General features: G+C 35.0%; 1 protein-coding gene across 1 annotated transcript; it reads left to right on the top strand.

The window, feature by feature from the left end:
- The first annotated feature begins 12506 nt into the window (after positions 1–12506).
- LOC133197453 (uncharacterized) lies at positions 12507–13631 on the top strand. The gene is made up of 3 exons (XM_061333503.1): positions 12507–12772; positions 13098–13245; positions 13486–13631. The coding sequence occupies exons 1-3, from the start codon at positions 12638–12640 to the stop codon at positions 13629–13631; spliced, it is 429 nt and encodes a 142-aa protein (XP_061189487.1). The 5' UTR covers positions 12507–12637.
- The last annotated feature ends 6429 nt before the right edge of the window (positions 13632–20060 follow it).

Raw genomic sequence — 20060 nt, 5'->3', positions numbered from 1 at the left:
CCATCTCTGGGTTTCCAAGGCACTGTTTAGATGGAGTCCAGCAGGAAGAGTGGAATTTGATTCCAGCAAAGTGGACAAGATATGGTGGTACCCACCTCACCCTTCATTGTAATGCATTAATAAACCCAGAATGGACAGATACTTTGCTCAGCCACTTTTGTTGTGGAATCCAAGAAAGCTTTGGCAAGTTAAACTTAATTGTCCCCACCATGAAGATTGTGTAAAACCTGAGCTGACATCTGTAGATGGAAGCTACAACATAGCTGGGGAGTGGCAACAGTGTCCTCACTGCAAAAGAAAGATAGTTAGCTGGAACCAGCACATCATCTCACAGTTAAATATAGGACATCAGACACAGTTTCCCTGCATCCTCACGTACAGACTTGCCTGTGACCTCAAGATAATCCGTCTTCTTCGGCAACGTGTCCTCGGCAATAGTGCAAGTCAGATAAGGTCAATACTACAAGAACAGCACAGTGATGCATGGCTTCAGAAGTCTATCCACTATCTGACTGACTGCCAAGGGTTTTCAAATGCAGCCTCTAGGGGTCTTGTCATGCCATCTGCATTTGAAGAACCACCCACCCCTCCTCCTGTGCCCCATTACCATTGGCTAATGCAAGTATATGCCCAGGATGTACTGCAGATGTTAGAGGAAATTAAGGCCAACATCACCTCCCTGTTTGGCAGCATATTGAAAATTGATTCTACCAAGAAGGTTGTAAAGAAGCTAGCAGGTACAAGCTCTAAGACTGCTATGTGGGCCACTAATATTAGAAATGAGTATGGCCAAGTTATCTTGTCAGTACTAACAACTGGAGAGGGGTCTGGTCTTGGTCCTATGATAAATGGCCTCATGAGATGCTACAGAGAAGCAGAGGTTCCACCCCCACAGCTACTGTATGTAGATAGAGACTATTGTGGAAGTAATCAGCTTAAAAGGATGCTCACACCATGGCCAAATCTCACCATCCATCTGGACATTTGGCACTTTATACGTCTTCTTTCTGTTGGCTGCACAACAGATGCACATGCACTATATGCCACTTTCATGTCGTGTCTGAGCGAGTGCATTTATGTATGGGATCCAGAAGATGTTGCAGCACTGGTTGCTGCAAAGAGATCTGAACTGGAGGCTCTCCACACAACAAGTCTGAAAGATGAGGATGTTCTTCACCATGTGAAAAGTAGTGAGTTGGCTGCTCACTGTAGAAGAACTACCGGTGGTGTTGAGGAGACCACCCCCCTCATCACCCAGCTGATTCAGTCTCTTGATGGTGACCGGAAGAGATACCCAGGGAGTTCCTTTATTTAACAGTGAGAGAATGACACAAACATGGAACCAGCAACAGAAGCATGTAGTTTGCATCCAGGATCCACCGGGTGTCCAGTTGTACTTGCAAACTGGTTCATCAAAGAAAGGAGGGTGCCATCTTCCAGTTTATCAGTGTGCAAGAGGATCGAACTTCCTGTAGTGCTTTCATCTGCATTTGGCCCAATTTATTCCAGGCAAGTTACAATCATATGCCAATTTTTATTAATACAATTATCATGGTCACATGGATTACTTTGTTGTTATGAAGGTTACTCTTTGTATAGGTACCTTGGCTAATGCCACTCTTTTCCAAGCCTATCTTTTGGATGGCCTCAGCAGATGGAACGAAGACAGGTCAGTTTCCACCACTACCCAGAAGACTGAACCTCCGACATATAGTGGTCTTCTGAGACACACTATAAACTGTCTTGGAGAAGCTGTTCTTGGGAAAAAGATTATGCCATCCTATACAGTACCTAGAAAGTACACAGGTGAAGATTAGTATCTCTCGGCATTTCCTTCTCAGAATTTTAATTTTTAGTTGTAGAAAATGATGTAGCAATATTTGATAACATTGAATTTTAAAATTGTCAAAAATAGGAGTGTAACAATATGATTAGGGCATATCTTAATTGATACACGGGGACTACCTCATGTTACTTACTGAGATATTTCACCTTTCACATTTCTAATAAAATTTGTATGTCTAGTAAAATAATTTCTAATAAAATTTGTCCATTATCTGTCGTTGTAGCTGTCGTTGTCGTTGTAAACATTTCCCAATTTTCCAACTTCTTCTCCAGATCCACTGGGCCATTTTCAACCAAACTTGCCACAAAGCATCCTTGGTTGAAGGGTATTCAAGTTTGTTCAAATGAAGGACAACACCCTTGTTCAAAGGGAGATAATTCAGAAATAGTGAGAATTTAATGGCATGTTCCAAAGATCTTCTTCCCAAGAACCACTGGACCAAAAAAGTTGAAACTTATGTGAAACCTTCTTTACATAGTGTAGATTTAAGTTTTTACAAATGATGACCCCCAGGGTTACAATGGGGGATCAAAGTTTTACATAGGAATATATAGGAATTTTTTTTAAAAATTTCTCAAGAATAGCAAAGCCATGATTAGTCATTGTGATATGGAAGCATCCTCAAATCATGACCCCCTGGGGGTAGGATGGGGCCACAATGGGGGATCAAAGTTTTACAGAGAAATATATAGGAATAAATCTTTAAAAAACTTCTTTTCAAGAATAGCAAAGCTATGATTAGTCATATTCTCAGGTAGTGTAGATTCAGATTTGTTCAAATGATGTTCCCTAGGGGTAGGGTGTGGCCACTATGGAGGATCAAATTTTTACATAGGAATATATTAGGAAAAATCTTCTTAAGAACAGCAAAGCCATGTTTAGTTATATTGATATAGAAACAGGCAGAGTAGTTTCAGATTTCTTTAAATCATGACCCCAGGGGGTAGGGTGGGGCTGCAATGGGGATCAAAAGTTTTACTTAGGAATATATAGGAAAAAATCTTCTTGAGAAGGAATATATTGGAAAAAATCTTCTTCTCAAGAACAGAAAAGCTGTGTTTAATATTGATAGGGAAGCATTCTCAGGTAGTGTAGATTCAATTTTGTTAAAATCATGATCTGCCCCCATCTTTTGTTCAAGAACACCAAAGCCATTTGTTATATTGATGTGGAAGCATCTGAGCTTTTCAATACTGAACTGATTTGTGATTTCCTAGCCAATGTGCTCAGGTGAGCTTTGTGGCCCATGGGCCTCTTGTAATTGAATTTTGTCTGGCATCTCTCCTTGAATTTTTCCATCTAGCCTTGAATTTTTGAAATCCTGGACTTCTTATCCAAAACCAGGGGACTAATCAATTTAACTTGGGGTAGAAGATTAAAAGTTAGAGCCACACTGAATTAAGGGGGGTGAACCACTTAAGACCCTATCTGCTAGGAAAGAGGAAAGTTTTGTAAATTAGCTTCCTTACATAGTTTATATTTGTTCAAATAACGTCCCACAGGGGTTGGGTTGATCCACAATATGGAAGAAAATTTTACGAGGGAATGCCTAGGGAAAAACCCTTAAAATTATTTTCAAGAACAGTTGTGCCATGATAAGTCATATTTATTATTCCAAGCTCAGATATTTCAACTTTATCATGTGATGAGATATCATGGGTTTCTGTTAACTTTTGGTCAAAGATTAAGACTGCTTTTGTAGAGTATGGGAGAGGAAATCTAGATGTTGCTTAATGTAGAGTTGCTTTTTCAAAGGTCAAATTAAGACAAGATGGTCATGTTCAGGGGTAATATTTAAAGGTCAGACTTTGTAAGATTTTTAGTTATAGATTTATTATTATAAATTTACAAGGCCAATTTTAAACAAATTTACAATCAGGCATCCGTGACGAAAGACTTGGCCAGTAATAGTAACACATTTTTACACAAATAATGTGTTCTGAGTATTCAGGATTAATAATGAATTTCAAGCAAATATTATTTATTAAGCTCAACCTCTTTCAGGAATCTGTTGGTGTGGACAATATTGCTGGCTTTGACAAGGTCCAAGCACTGGCAGAGTACCTTCGTTGTAGTAGAGAAGAGCAGAGCTTTGTTGGAGCACCAGGTGTCTGATATCTGCAGGTTGTGGACTTAACTGTCGGATTATGACAAGCAAGGAACTGTTTTTTCAGCTCGATATAAAAGAACTGTTCTAAAGGGAAGATTCAGGGCCACAAAAACTAGAGTAGCTGCTGGTGTTGAGAGTGTAAAATGGTAAGTGTTAATGCTTGCATGAATATTTCTTACACACTTCTTATCTCACCACACATGCAAACACTTTTACCTTATTATGATCTGTCATTCATTGTAGAGGTATTTTTTTTCAACTTTCTTAATTTTAAAATCATATGGAAACTGATAGAAAAAGGAAAGGAAATATTTTCAAATTTCACAGTCATGATTGATTTGTTTGGGTAAAACTCTATTGAATATAAAGTAAATAAATATTGATATTTTTTTGGAAATATTTTGCATCCATTGGTATTAAGAAAACAATATACTAAATGCATGTTAATGATGAGCAGAGTGTCTCTTTCAAAATGGTGAATTTTATGGCCCCTTGGTTAGGTGTTGAGATGTTAGGGTGGCCTCTATTGATTATATAGTGAAAAATCATGCTTTCTTTGAAAAATGTCTTCTCTGCTCCTTGATTTTAAGCAAACAATTGAATTGCATAGTTACCGTGAACAAGGTTGTCTCCAACAAATTATGATTTTTATGGTCCTGGGGTTCTAGTGTAATAGCAGGGCTCTTTTGACGGTACATACATGTATTGTCCTTTTGTACATATTGTCGTCGGGGACAACATATATCTACCCAAACGGCACATATTGTCGCCCATGGCTACATATTGTCGCCGGCGACAATATGTACTGAGACGAGCCTTATTTTCCTACAGCATAATGGACGACAAAATGTACAGTCAAGCACTAGCACATATTGTCCTTGGCGACAATATGTACAGTCAAGGTCAGCATATATTGTCATCGATATATTGTTTTGACGAATATTTACTTTAGAAAGGAAAGAGAGATCGACAAACACACACACACACTCACGGAGGGAGACGGCATTACTCGCAATACTGTAGGGAGAAACTTTTTGGTCAGAAAATTGTGTTCCAGATTGATGTACAATGCTCTTTGGCATAGATATAGAAAGTGATTGCAGAAAAATGTTCTTATGTCAGCAAGGGTGTTTTTAATAGATTCGTGAAATTGTGGACCACTGGGTTAAGTGTCCAGGTGCTTGACAGTCTTTATTGAGATTGTAAGGCAATTTGTACTCCACTGAGAAGTTATTCCTGTTTGCTATTCACATATGATAATTAATCATAGTTAACAAAGTAATACAGTAAATATTGCCATAGCGACCCACTGTATTAAGTGACCTGCCATATGTGACCGTAAAAATTCCTCCTAACGTTTTTCCCTATAAATTATACCTGTATTAAATGACCACCTGTCTGACGTGACCAGCGACTGTGATTCCTGCTACCATTTTTAATGTACCTTGATTTAACGACTATATAATTTCTGATTCCTATTTTCGATTGGTCGAGCATGCTACATTTTTGGTTGAAACATCTGTACAGACACACGTTTTTATCATTTAATAATTATATACTGCGACTTTTACAAATAAAACAACATTACAAGGTAAATACTTTTACTTAGGTGGTTTTGATATTTATTGAATAAACATTGAAATCTAATCCACAAACATTCGATCCCAATATCAATTCATACTATAAGGGCAAAATGGACATTCAGCCATAAAACTTGCCTGGTTTGCTTTTATATACAAGTAACTAAATACAACATGTTTAAATAAGTAAATTGTTGTCACTGTTTGGTTATGAAAACAAACGCTAGCTAGCACCCATACCAGGTGATAATTGAAGTGATTGAAGTACCTAGTAACAAACACGCAATAAGAGTAATTTAGTCCTAAAAAAAAAATCATTATGTTAAATAAATTTTCAGTTATAAACATAATTTTATTTGTTACCAAATGCATTAACAAAAATCAGGGTACAGTTTTAAATTCTTAGTAATGTGCAGAACATATGAAGTTTTATAAACTTTCATGTAAAAAAAATCTATTATAGGAAGAAAATCTTAACAGCTTTATTATATGATTAAAAAATGTCAATATTTTCAGATACTCAATTATTTCCCAATAATCAATATGACTCAAGTGCGGATCAAACACAAATTTTATTTTACATGATGATTGTATACCCATAATATGCAAGCATTAACAGTTGAGCAGTACTTATTAAAAAGTGCACATATACAGTACATGATATAAAATGCATTCCACATACATGTATAATATATTCAGAATTGTATATCTGCACACTGCAGAAAATAAGCAACCTGTATTAAGAGACCACCTGTCATATGTGACCTTTTTTCCTTTCTCCGTTGGAAGGTCTCTTAATACAGGTTTGACTGTATATACATGAATTGAACAAAAGAAATTAAAATGAATTTTTAATGTAACTATAATAAAAAAAGTACTTTTTTTTAATCATCAGGTAGACGTGTAAATAATAGATAAATGAAAGTAATACAGTAGAGCCTCATTTATCCAGATGCTTTCGTTGTCAAAAAACGTCCTAACAGGTGAACGGTCTGGATACCTGAATTGCCTTTATTTTAGCATTATGACCTATCATACCATTGGCAATAGTGAAGAATGCTGCTTTATATCAATATGTTTTATAGTTTAAATACTTAATTATATGTTAGTACTCAGCTAAGTAACACTTGTTAAAATAAAATTACATTGGATGTCCATACTAATTAGTTCTGCAACCTAGTTTCTAATGAATGAATTTCCTCTAGTCAACTACCAGGTACATCTGTAGAACTGGTAGAGCAAAGCAAACCATAGAATCTGATTTTAATATGAAAGTTCATCCTTGCTTAACGTGACATTAACTGCACATGTATACATAAGCTACATGTATATAATCATCCCAAATGATTGTAAATTTAAAAAAAACTCTGGAGTCATATCTGCATGTACATAGCATCTCATAAAACCAATGTTACAGTGTACAGCTCTTTTCTAATAGTAAATAAAAATTATTATCCTAAACTAATCAGGTTCAATTGTAAGAAAAGCGGGAGACTACATGCGTACCTTTCAACCTATAATTAATCTTGCATCAAGTCATTGATAGCTCTAACAGGTCACAGGTGACTGTCTATTAAAACAAACAGGAAGGTCAGTTGTTTTACAACAATTAACACCCAGCTCAAGAAAGAACAAGTCTCAATAAGTCTTGTCTGTGGTCCCGGTTACTCATCAAATTTTGAATGTTTATTAAAATTTTTAAAAATTTAATTTTATTATTAACTAATGTCTTTATCATCCGAATCATAGTCTAAAAATGTCAAACACTAGATATAGGCAGCATACCAAGTTGCGCGCTGAAGGTAAAGTCCTTTAATTTTCATGAATATCAAAAGAAATCAGTGACAGGTACACATTTCAAAGCTTTCGTAAACACCGAGGACAGGTTTGTTCAGAGTTGAGTTTGAAATATAATGTGTATATTATGAGTAAAGGTTGAGCGGTCCCAGTGGTCCCAGAAAATATCTTTGTTGAAACCTTGTGCTCTATGTTTTCTAATTAAAAGTATTGTGATTTTGAATCTCTTTGCTGACTTCATTTACATGCGATTAATGCCTTTATGACCTATTTAGAATCATAACAAGCCACGTCGATTTGTATGGTTACAGGTAAATGCCCCCAGTAAATGTGCTAGTTCTCAGCTGAAACGTACTCAGTTTTATATCAGTCAGCATATGGACTTGTTTGCTTCTTCTTGTTATAGCTTTTATTGCCAAAGTTTTGTAAAAAAAAAATTGTATTTGTAGTTGATTGTAAATCTTGAACATATAATTAATCTTTAAAAGAAAAATATCATACCAAGATCTTCTTTTTAGACGGTGGCTATTTATAGCCACAGGCTATTGCTGCTGCTTTTGGGCTATAAACAACAACAGTGTAAAATCATGGGGACCCTAGCGGCGATTTTTGCAGAGTCAAAATAATGAAAATAGGATTGATTTGATGTTTGAAAATAAAATGCACATAGTTAACAAATACTCTCAAGTTATTTCACAGACATTTTGTTGATGGGTACAAAGCTTAATTCCTGATATTTGCCGCTATCGATATTTCTCCCTTCATGAATATTCATTAAATTACATCGATCTACAACTAACTCGTACACAGACCGTCTCGTATATTCGTATGCAAACTACAGAAATCACACGGCTTTTTTTAAGGTTGTGTTAATGTAAAATTTAAATAATATTTATTAATAGTCAGAATATTTAAGGGAAAAATATTTGAGAATAATGGTTTCACATTTTAACTTTGAAATCAAATAATTATAATTGCTAAACACACGCACGGTGGTTTCTTAGTTACATGTATGCGACAAACGGTAATTACGAGACATTCACAATTTGATACTCCCTAATTATGAGATACTCCCTGCTAGGAAAGCATTGATCTCCAAATTTCTCCAATTCATAAGTACAATATGATTCGAGGACTGCACATTCCTTGTTCCGGAATTGCATGTTTTATAAATGTTTTATTTGAAAGTTTCGTAGAATTTTTATACAATTATAAAACTTTTAAAGTTAACTGTAATTTTACGATGTCTTTTGATTGTTTGAATTTCTAATATCTGTTGACGATAATATATTAGAAATATATGTATATTTTTTCGGGGGAAAAAAAGATCACGACATCTTATCGATAATCAGTTTATACAAGAGTTATTGGAGGCAGATACGATGCCATAAAATTTGCAAAGTTTATTACGATTCTGTCTTAAAAAAAATTATAATTAACCATTGCCTTATTATCTCTGACAGAAAAACTACTGAACGAATGCTAATTTATCAAAGTTATAATTATAAAGACTGTGACAGAGAAAAGTTAACAATATACTTTATTTGTATTTGATGTCTCAATATGAGTGAAAAATTCTCGAGGGACGTTAAACACAAAATCGTTTATGCCACTGTCTATCAGTACTTACAGTACTTTGATTATAGTTTCTAATCTAAATGTCTCCGCCCATTTCCATGTAATAGAGAAACCGTAGTCTGACCGGGGGAAAATGTTCCAGCATTTTTTAGTGCGATAGATGTTAAAAATTGGCTTGTATTTTTTGATATGTTTAATTATGTTTTAATTATAAATACATTGTTATACACAGTGAAAACGAACAAAATACCATATGCTAATATTTAACCGGTAAACCAAGGGTGTAAAAAGGGACCACACTACTATACTTAAGCAGAATACTCCTTTGAGCAGAATTGACGGACCATTATGAAATGCCATTTCCATGAAAAAGCATCCAGAAGTCCACATATCTGGCGTCCAATATCTGAAGATCCACTGTACAAGAATACCTAAAGTTTATACATTAATAGTTATATTTTCAAATTTCTTTCTTCAAAATAAAATTACAAATAACAAAAAATGTATTCTTCATAAAGCTACTGGTTTATCAATATGCATGGTTAGTTACATGTAATAAAACATGTGCAGGGTGGGAGAGAGAAGGAAAAGTGGGCAAGGCTTGGATCAAGCTGGTAAATTTAAATATAGTATGTGGTAAATCCATCAGATTTTGGGGTTTTATAATCATTAATTATGTTCAAGCACCTATCTTGTGTGGTAATTTGACAATATTATGCAAACTAATTGCTTGACTACATCATAGTACAAAAAAAAAATATATAGATATTCCTTAAATATTCTTCAAAGACAAAGAGAGGCCATTGTAAGAGAATGTGATGGTTATTATAGGTGCTTATTGAGGGCTAGTGCTATGTTTAATCTGCATGGTGTGAATGACAACAGAAAGGGTATTACTAACAAACACACAAATGCTTTACTATATTCCCTCCAACTTGTTGCGAGGGGATAATAACATTAGTAGGATTCTGTAATGGAGAAACACTAAAATTTTATAATTGACCTTGACCTAAGGTCATTCATGCAAATTCAAGATCAGTGACAAAAGAAAATTGAAAATTCATATCAGGTTATATAGAAATATTTTAATTTCATACTTTAAATACACAAACTTTACTTAAGGACTCTCTATACACCAGTGCAAAATAGGTTTTATTTGGACATTGAGAAAATTGAATCAAGGTGTAAATATTGAGCTTATCTATCTAATTTTCAATATACAGTACGTGGCATTTACTCCCCAGGAAAAATGTTCAGAGACGACAAAGTATCAATGAACAGAAATCACTTTTGTTTAGTACTTTACTTCCGTGGAGAAAATACAAATGTACACGCAAATAAAGTGTTCAATTCATTTATCTTGGCCTTTTTAAAATGTTAAGAATACTAAATTGATTACAAATTGAGTATAATATACTGTAAATTTCAATTTATTGGAATTGAGATCTAAGGGCAGATCACTCTAACTGCAGAAATATACCATAGAATCAGAACTCTTTAGTGTGCAGTGTAGAGAGGGTTCTTAAAGCAGTTTCTTAGAAATATGTAAATTGGCACTTTAAAACTTAATGCAGCGGGAAGGAGGTAGGGGTGGTAATTTCATGAGCTTGTTTACAGTACCTCTGGTAGCTGATTGGGATGGACTACTTGTGTCCAAGTGCTATATTGAGTTTACTGTTGAGTTATTAATGAGTTAGATCCTCTGATAAATAAACATATATATACAAAAATAGAAAAAAAGGTTATTTTCTTGACTTGTGCAGTGCACTTCCCTAAACTAGTAAATAATGCAATATTTACTCTCCAAGGCTACCAGATCTTTAATTTTAAATGCCAACATGGTGTACTGGTGCATGCTTTCGTATCTTTACGATAGAGGAACAGGTTCAATTCCTGTTGTTGGCTTTCCTTTGAAAGAACTGGTAGTAATCTTGCACTGTTTAAGAATATTTCGGTATAACAGCTTTTAATGTTCATTAGATTAGCACACACAAGCTAAATGTAAATAAAATTAATATATATAATTTTATATATATATATATATATATATATATATATATATATATATATATATATATATATATATATATATATATATATATATATTATATAAAATATAGGCATACCACTGATGCTGGCAGAGATAATCAAGGTTTTGTTCAATTTTTTCCACGCGGAAAATTTTAAAGAAAAAGAAATACTAAACACATACAACAACACTTTTAACTGTAATATAGCATATCTAAAATCTAAACAAAAGGAAGCACTTAAACTCCTGGATAATGAACAGACAGATGTGGTATGTATGTTGCCGACCGGTTTTAGGAAAAGTTTTATATATGAATTTTTACCTATAGCTTACAAAGAAGAAACTAAGCTGGATGCTTTTGTGTTAATTATTGAACTCCTTAAAGGTGCTTGGACACAGATTTGAAGTTAATATTTTCTCAAATTTTCTGTAAAATTTCATGACTTACATGTTGCTATAGCATTTCATACTAAAATATAATAAAAATCCTATTTCATCTCGTAGTTATTGAAACTTCATATTTCTGAACGCGTTTGATTGACACGTCCTTGCACTTTCACAAATTTTAATTTTATTCTTTAATACTTAAGAAAAGTGGCAATTTTGTTGTGTATTAATGAAAAATATAAAAACTATAATCCAGAAAATTCAGAGTAGAAATGTTCGAAAGCAAAACCCACTCACAGTATTGTCAGTCCGTGCTCAGTGGTGTGCAGTCTTTAACAATTGAACACACCCGGTGAATCGTAAACATTAACAATAACAGAGCTCGTGCCCTGTTTACAAACACAGTGTACGTTTCACAGGTGTATTCAATTTGTTAAACTCTGTACACAACACTGAGCACGGGCTGACGATATTAGTGAGGGGATTTGCTTTCGCACATTTCTACTCTGAATTTTCTTGATTATAGATGAAATGTTTTTCATTTATACACAACAAAATCGCTTCTTTTCTTAAATGTTAGGGATAAAGATAAAATTTGTGAAAGTGCAAGGATGTGTAAATCAAACGCGTGCAGGAATTTGTAGTTCCAATAATTACCAGATAAAATAAGTTTTTAATAATATTTTCGTGTGAAATGCTATTGCAATATATAAGTCGTGATATTATACAGAAAATTTGAGAAAATATGAACTTCAAATCTGTGTCTATATATAAGCACCTTTAACATCATTATAGAGCAGCAACTGAATAAACTTAGGAAATACACCCAGCATTTGCTTAAAAAACAAAATGAATTAAAGTGATATTGACAAAACTGCATCAGGTACTTGCACATATATATTTTCTCATCCTGAAAACATCATTGGCAACAAAGCTGTATATCAAGCTCTACACTCCTGTCAACAGAAATCATATCTTGCTGTCGATGAGGCACACTGTATTCTAGATTGGGGGGAGGAATTCTGTCCAGTTTTCAGAGAAATTAAGCAATTAAGAGCTGTTGTATGCTCAAGTGCTGGGATTAAGTGCTACTTTGTTAAAAGATGGCCAGAAAAATGTTGCCCAGCACCTACTGATGACTCACAGTTCCTACAAAGGAAAACATCAAACTTATTGTAAAAAAGAGACCTGGTGTTGGGAGAAACAAATCTGTGAAAAAGGCTTTTGACGATGCGTTTGAGTCTGTTTTCCGTGAAATAAAACAAAAAACTCAGGATTATCCACTTACACTGATTTACTGCTGTGGCAGCATGGACTGGGTGGGATACGGGTTTGAACTTGCCGAGAGAATCTTTCGAGACAGTATATATGGTGGTGATGGACACAAATGTGCAGAGAATCTAAGGGTAGTCATGTTACATTCTGCTTTGGAAAAAGGAGATGAGGTGAATATAATAAATGTCTCATACCTACATAGAGTTTGATTTCTTTTGATAGAAAAACAACAGATCACTTACAGTTCAACTGAATAAATGATACATGTAAAAGTCATCAAATTCCCTATGTTGATCTTTAATCTAATTAACAGTCATATGCAAAGATCTATTGATAAAACTGAGACATTCAAGTCAATATTTACATAGCAAATGTTTGTATTTTCTGCCACAAAAGTATATATAGAGTCTTGAAACTCTATGTATGCTGGATTTCTGTTTTCATATTCCAACAGATTTCAATTTAACTTACTCAATTATAATAAATGAATTTCAGCTCAAAGATATCATATTTAAGAATTTGGCAAAGGATCCCATAGAGAATCCCCTGAAAGTTGTTATTGCTACAGTAGCACTAGGGATGGGGGCAGACCTGCGTCATGTAGCTCAGGTGATTCATGCTTGTCCTCCCCAAAATCTGGAACGTAAATTTTCTTCAATATAAAAAATCAAATCATATGCTATATCAGTGTGGATGGAATAATATCAGAAGTAGGAGGTAACCTACAATATATCACATGTATATTGCAGAATTTAGTTCTACATTATGGAAACTAATTTCTTGTGATAATGATTAACATATTGTAGTGATAGTGATATTTAAAATAATTTGGTCCATATTTACTTCAAAACTTTCCTTCTATATTTCAATTTTATACTTTTAGCATACATACAGCATATTGGCCGTGGTGGACAAAACAGTGAAATGCAGTGTGAAGCCATTTTGTACTTCAATAGCAGTGACTTGGGGCGTCTAAACATTTCAAAGGAAATTAAGGAGTATTGCAGGAATGACACACTTAATTTGTAGGCGAGCTTTTTTTGAACTCCCACTTTGGATTCACAGAATCTACTGCTGTTGTTCAAAATTGGTGTGATGTATGTGAGGATTCTTGCCCCTCTTCTGAGTCAGCTGAAAAGGATTCCGAGATAGACAAGTCTGTTCTCAGATCTGCATTAACTTCCTTTGTGACTTCCTCAGATCTGAAAGAAGAAGTAAAGCTTGGAGTGTATTGAACATTTAGTTCGCTTTCCTAAATTACACCTTGCAGAGGAGGAACTGACCCAAGACTTTCAAATTTCCCCAGCAGTTGCAAAGTCTTTATGTTGTGTAATAAAACAGGTCATTGATTTGTCTTTAAGATAAACTATGTTTTTAAAATTGGCTTGAATAATTTCAGTTAACAGTACTGTTATAATATATGTAAGTTTAACTTCTTTGTTTTTGAATTTTTTTCTTTAATTATGTGAAGCTCTTCATAAACAAACCTCAAGTTTAAAAACAGTAAAACACAGTTATAGCGAACAAGCTTATACAAATTTACACTTATAATAACTTTTTTATCAAATTTTCAAAATAACTTCTTTCTTAATTAACTAGGATATACACTGATATAGCAAATAATTCTTTTATCAAAGCAAATTTTGAGGTACATAGGACTTGACTATAAGAATGTTTTACTGTATTTATGTTTTCATAAAGTTTTACCTTAATTTCTTACTCATGGTGAAGGTTGTACTGGTGTTCACAAATCCATGACTTCAATTTCTGCATATTGAGATGACTCAAGGGACTCTGGACAGGTTTGGGAAATGATTGTAACTTCCGTCCATCTTTAAAGTGGAAAGGTTTAAGCTTCTGTAAGTCACTGATAATCATGCATTCATCAGAGTGTGAAGAAACAATTTTGTGCTTCTGAGAACGTACAATAACATTAGAGGAATCATCAAAAGATGCTGCTATGTTTTTCATGCCAGCAAAGGCAGCTGTTCTCTTTGCAATGGCAGTGTCTGTTTTATTTGAATGGACAGCTTTCAAGTGACCTTTAAGGACATACACAAGGTACCTTATCTACTGATAATTTTTCAAGATATTTTTATTGTAAGATTATAGTGCCATCAGATGTTCGTAGACAAAAAATCAGCATGTATTACCAGGGGTTTTGAAAAGATATCAGTAGATGAAAATTTTTGTATAATTCAAAGAAAAATATATAAAAATTACTAAACATGTATTATAGATGTTTTGTTTATCCAAACTTCTTTTAGGAGAAGTGTACAACAGCATATATAGACATTAAAATGTAATACACAGATCCTTTAAGTATTGGAACTCTTCAACTCCATGAAAAAAGACAATAAAGTTCAAACTACGTTGCGTATGTCCTTAATTAGTCTCACAATGTGTTCCATCTGTAGGTCTGCAGGAATTGAAGAATCAAACTTTCCTTTATAATTGTTGACAAAGAGACCATAAAAAGACTGGTAAGCTGTCTTCTCATCCACGTGCACTGCTGCTGGACCAAGAAGTGCAAAATTTCAAGAGCATACTTGGAATTATTATTGTGGCCCTTTAGAATACACATTAAGTGCTTCATGAGTGGCATAAACCTGTCTCTATTCGGAATTTTAATGTTGTTTTGAAGGCCTTTTAATGCAAGTCCTAGTTCTAAGATTCGTAGTCCATAGTTCATGATATGATCTGGTGAAGCTTGCATATGCTCAGATTTTGTCGAAAGAGGCAGCTGAATATTCACTGGACTTCCATTTGGCATTTGTACCTGTATTTGAATAAACTGTACAGTAGAAGATTGCTCGTGGAGTAAATCTTTTGAATCTTTTATAATGTATGCATCAATGAAATTTTCTAATGAATGCACAACAGGCATCTTCTCATATTCACTTTATTCATCCAAACTTGGTATAAAATGTTTGGTTGGCACAGAATCCAGTTTGTCCATCCCAAAATACTCCAGAGCTGCAAACACTATGTAACTGTCTATTAAAGACACTGCAAGTTCTTTGCAATGGTCAAAGTGGTTCTTGACATCCTCAGCATTTGCTTCAGTCCTGGAAAGTCTGATTTTCTCTCCATGAAGAGTTCCTTTTTCAAAGCTTTCTTTTTTGTATAAAAGCTAATATAAAATATTGTTAATAACATCATTTGCAAATGGAAAAGTTCAAATGTAATGGGAGAGAGGTGCTCAAATGCTCCTCTCCACTAACAGCATCTTTTCGAAGTCTCTTTGCTCCTGAAAAACCTTCTCTAGTAAGTTGATCTCCTCCAATGTGTACTCTGGTTTTGTTGTGTACTCTGGTTTTGTTGTGTCCTCTGGTTTTGTTGTTGACTTCTCTGCCACTGGCCCTGAACACTTCTGCAACTGTTTCTTCATATGAATCTAAAATCTTTATCACATCTGTGTAGCACTGTTCATTTCTTGGCAATACCGGTAGTGGGACAACAGAGTGGTTTTTTTGTCACATCATAATTATGAGGAATGAATTCCTGTCTCATTTCATCAACAAATGTTTTGAAACCAGTAAATTCTTTGCAAAATTTGCATAACACACTTAATTAGTGTAACATACTCCTTACAAATAACATTCCAGTCTGCTAGTGATGGTAGAAAGTCCTCAGCTGGAATATGCAGGACTTGTCTTTGATGTCCCTTGTCAGGTAGGTTCTCAAACTCTTCATGCTGAATAATGGCAGCAGATGCAAACCAGTTTTCCATACGTTTTGATGACTTGTGTCGCTGGTTTATGGCTTTAACCATAAAGTTTACATTGTCCCCAATCAGACGGGATAGCATCTACAAGGTCTTTAATATATTGGTCACCAATTTGTCTGAGAACTTTCAGAGCTACACTGTGAGATAAAGTTACTTCCAGGCGTTGAAGTCTATCATGAACCTTAAACACAAATTTAGTGCACATAAATGTTAAACATGAAGAAAATTACTTGCATATCAAAATAAGAGCAGCAATGTTATGTTTCATGTTGTAAGAAAAGCTGCAGTTCAATAAAGTTAATATCAAGGAAGTTATACTATTTAATAGTCGAATATTTTCCTAATTCATTGAAAGAGTAATTAGCAATTTTTTTTTAAACATTTACTTACTCTAAGGCAAAGAACCAATATTGTAAAAGTCATTACAATTAGTGGAAAACACAACCAAATGATGAACTTTTTGGAGAAAATGAAAAACCCAATTATCCATACTAAGGTTCATGACATAATTATTCTATAAGTCATGCTCACAAAGTATGGTTTAATGAGGTTTAGTAAACAGAAAACATCAAACATCCCAAAAATTTCCATTCTGAAATAAAGAAGGCTGAAAACAAAGAAAAATGGACACAAACAATTATCAGTGGCAATGAATTAACTACAGTGTTCCAAGGAACACTTAAGACATATTTTACAATGATTGATGACAAACAGTACACATTCTTAAACAAGAGGCCCATGGGCCACAATGCTCACCTGAGTTACATTTGGCCCTGCTGTTCTTCACCAGACCCCCACTCCATTGTAATAATTATTGCGGCCCCGTCGTACCCCCGGGGGCCATGATTTGAACAATTTAGAATCTACACTACGTAAGGAAGCTTCCACCTAAGTTTCAGCTTTTCTGGCCCAGTGGTTCTTGAAAAGAAGATTTTTAAAGATTTTGCCAATATATTTCAATGTAAAACTTTGATTCCCTATTGTGGCCCCGCCGTACCCCCGAGGGCCATGATTTGAACAATTTAGAATCTACACTACCCAAGGATGCTTCCACATAAGTTTCAGCTATTCTGGCCCAGTGGTTCTTGAGAATAAGATTTTTAAAGATTTTACCTATACATTTCAATGTACAACTTGGATTCTCTATTGTGGCCCCGCCCTACCCCCCGGGTCATGATTTGAACAATTTAGAATCTACACTACCCAAGGAAACTTACACTTAAGTTTCAGCTTTTCTGGCCCAGTGGTTCTTGATAAGAAGATTTTTTAATGACCCCATCCTATTTTTCTCTTTCTTGATTATCTCCCCTTGTAAGGGTGGTTGGCCCTTCATTTTAACAATTTAAAATTCCCTTCACCCAAGGATGCTCTGTACCAACTTTGGTTAAAATTGGCTCAGTGGTTCTTGAGAAGAAGTTGAAAATGTGAAAAGTTTACAGATGGACGGACAGACAGACAGACGGACGGACGACAGACAACAGGTGATCAGAAAAGCTCACTTGAGCTTTCAGCTCAGGTGAGCTAAAAACATTGACTTACCTCTTAAATGTCAAAAATATGCTGTATATCGGCACTAAGTACTATTTTGTAAAATAGGTCAAATGTCAGGCTCAAATGTCATTAGGTTAAAAATCATGGTTATTTACTATAGCCATAGTGCCAAACAATGTATGTGCAAAATATCAAATCCATACCTCTTACAGTTCTTGAGATATGAGGTGCGACAGACAGACAACAGACAGACGCTTGGTAAAGTGATCCCTTAGTGTACTACTAGCTCTGCTCTGCAGGTGACACAAAAATACAGGTTAATAAAATAATAATATTTTAACTTTAAACATTGTAATGAAACTGAAAATAACAAGAGGCCCATGGGCCACATCGCTCACCTGAGTAACTTTGGCCATGCTGTTCTTTACCAGATTTCCCCCTTTTAATATACCTATTGTGGCCCCGCCCTACCCCTGGGGGTCATGATTTGAACAATTTAGAATCTACACTACCTCAGGATGTTTCCAAATAAGTTTCAGCTTTATTGGTCCAGTGGTTCTTGAAAAGAAGATTTTTAAAGATTTTTTAATATATTTCAATGTAAAACTTGGATTCCCTATTGTGGCCCCGCCCTACCCCCGGGGGTCATGATCTGAACAATTTAGAATCTACACTACCCCAGATGCTTCCATATAAGTTTCAGCTTTTCTGGCCCAGTGGTTCTTGAGAAGAAGTTGAAAATGTGAAAAGTTTACAGATGGACGGACAGACAGACAGACGGACGGACGACAGACAACAGGTGATCAGAAAAGCTCACTTGAGCTTTCAGCTCAGGTGAGCTAAAAACATTGACTTACCTCTTAAATGTCAAAAATATGCTGTATATCGGCACTAAGTACTATTTTGTAAAATAGGTCAAATGTCAGGCTCAAATGTCATTAGGTTAAAAATCATGGTTATTTACTATAGCCATAGTGCCAAACAATGTATGTGCAAAATATCAAATCCATACCTCTTACAGTTCTTGAGATATGAGGTGCGACAGACAGACAACAGACAGACGCTTGGTAAAGTGATCCCTTAGTGTACTACTAGCTCTGCTCTGCAGGTGACACAAAAATACAGGTTAATAAAATAATAATATTTTAACTTTAAACATTGTAATGAAACTGAAAATAACAAGAGGCCCATGGGCCACATCGCTCACCTGAGTAACTTTGGCCATGCTGTTCTTTACCAGATTTCCCCCTTTTAATATACCTATTGTGGCCCCGCCCTACCCCTGGGGGTCATGATTTGAACAATTTAGAATCTACACTACCTCAGGATGTTTCCAAATAAGTTTCAGCTTTATTGGTCCAGTGGTTCTTGAAAAGAAGATTTTTAAAGATTTTTTAATATATTTCAATGTAAAACTTGGATTCCCTATTGTGGCCCCGCCCTACCCCCGGGGGTCATGATTTGAACAATTTATAATGTACACTACCCCAGGATGCTTCCATATAAGTTTCAGCTTTTCTGGCCCAGTGGTTCTTGAGAATAAGATTTTTAAAGATTTTTCTTATGTATTTCAATGTAAAACTTGGATTCCCTATTATGGCCCCGCCCTACCCCCGGGGGTCATGATCTGAACAATTTAGAATTTACACTACCCCAGGATGCTTCCATATAAGTTTCAGCTTTTCTGGCCCAGTGGTTCTTGAGAAGAAGATTTTTAAAGATTTTTCCTATATATTTCAATGTAAAACTTGGATTCCCTATTGTGGCCCCGCCCTACCCCGGGGGGTCATGATTTGAACAATTTAGAATTTACACTACCCCAGGATGCTTCCATATAAGTTTCAGCTTTTCTGGCCCAGTGGTTCTTGAGAAGAAGATTTTTAAAGATTTTTCCTATATATTTCAATGTAAAACTTGGATTCCCTATTGTGGCCCCGCCCTACCCCGGGGGGTCATGATTTGAACAATTTAGAATTTACACTACCCCAGGATGCTTCCATATAAGTTTCAGCTTTTCTGGCCCAGTGGTTCTTGAGAAGAAGATTTTTAAAGATTTTTCTTATGTATTTCAATGTAAAACTTGGATTCCCTATTGTGGCCCCGCCCTACCCCCCGGGTCATGATTTGAACAATTTAGAATCTACACTATCCCAGGATGCTTCCACGTAAGTTTCAGCTTTTCTGGCCCAGTGGTTCTTGAGAAGAAGATTTTTTAATTACCCCACCCTATTTTTGTC

The sequence above is a fragment of the Saccostrea echinata genome, unplaced genomic scaffold, assembly GCF_033153115.1.
Source record: "Saccostrea echinata isolate AGI-Se365-2 ecotype Australia unplaced genomic scaffold, CSIRO_AGI_Sech_v1 ptg000001l, whole genome shotgun sequence".
In the NCBI taxonomy this organism is placed as follows: domain Eukaryota; kingdom Metazoa; phylum Mollusca; class Bivalvia; order Ostreida; family Ostreidae; genus Saccostrea; species Saccostrea echinata.
The sequence above is the reverse complement of the archived record's forward strand: the minus strand, read 5'-3'. Positions and strand labels throughout refer to the sequence as shown.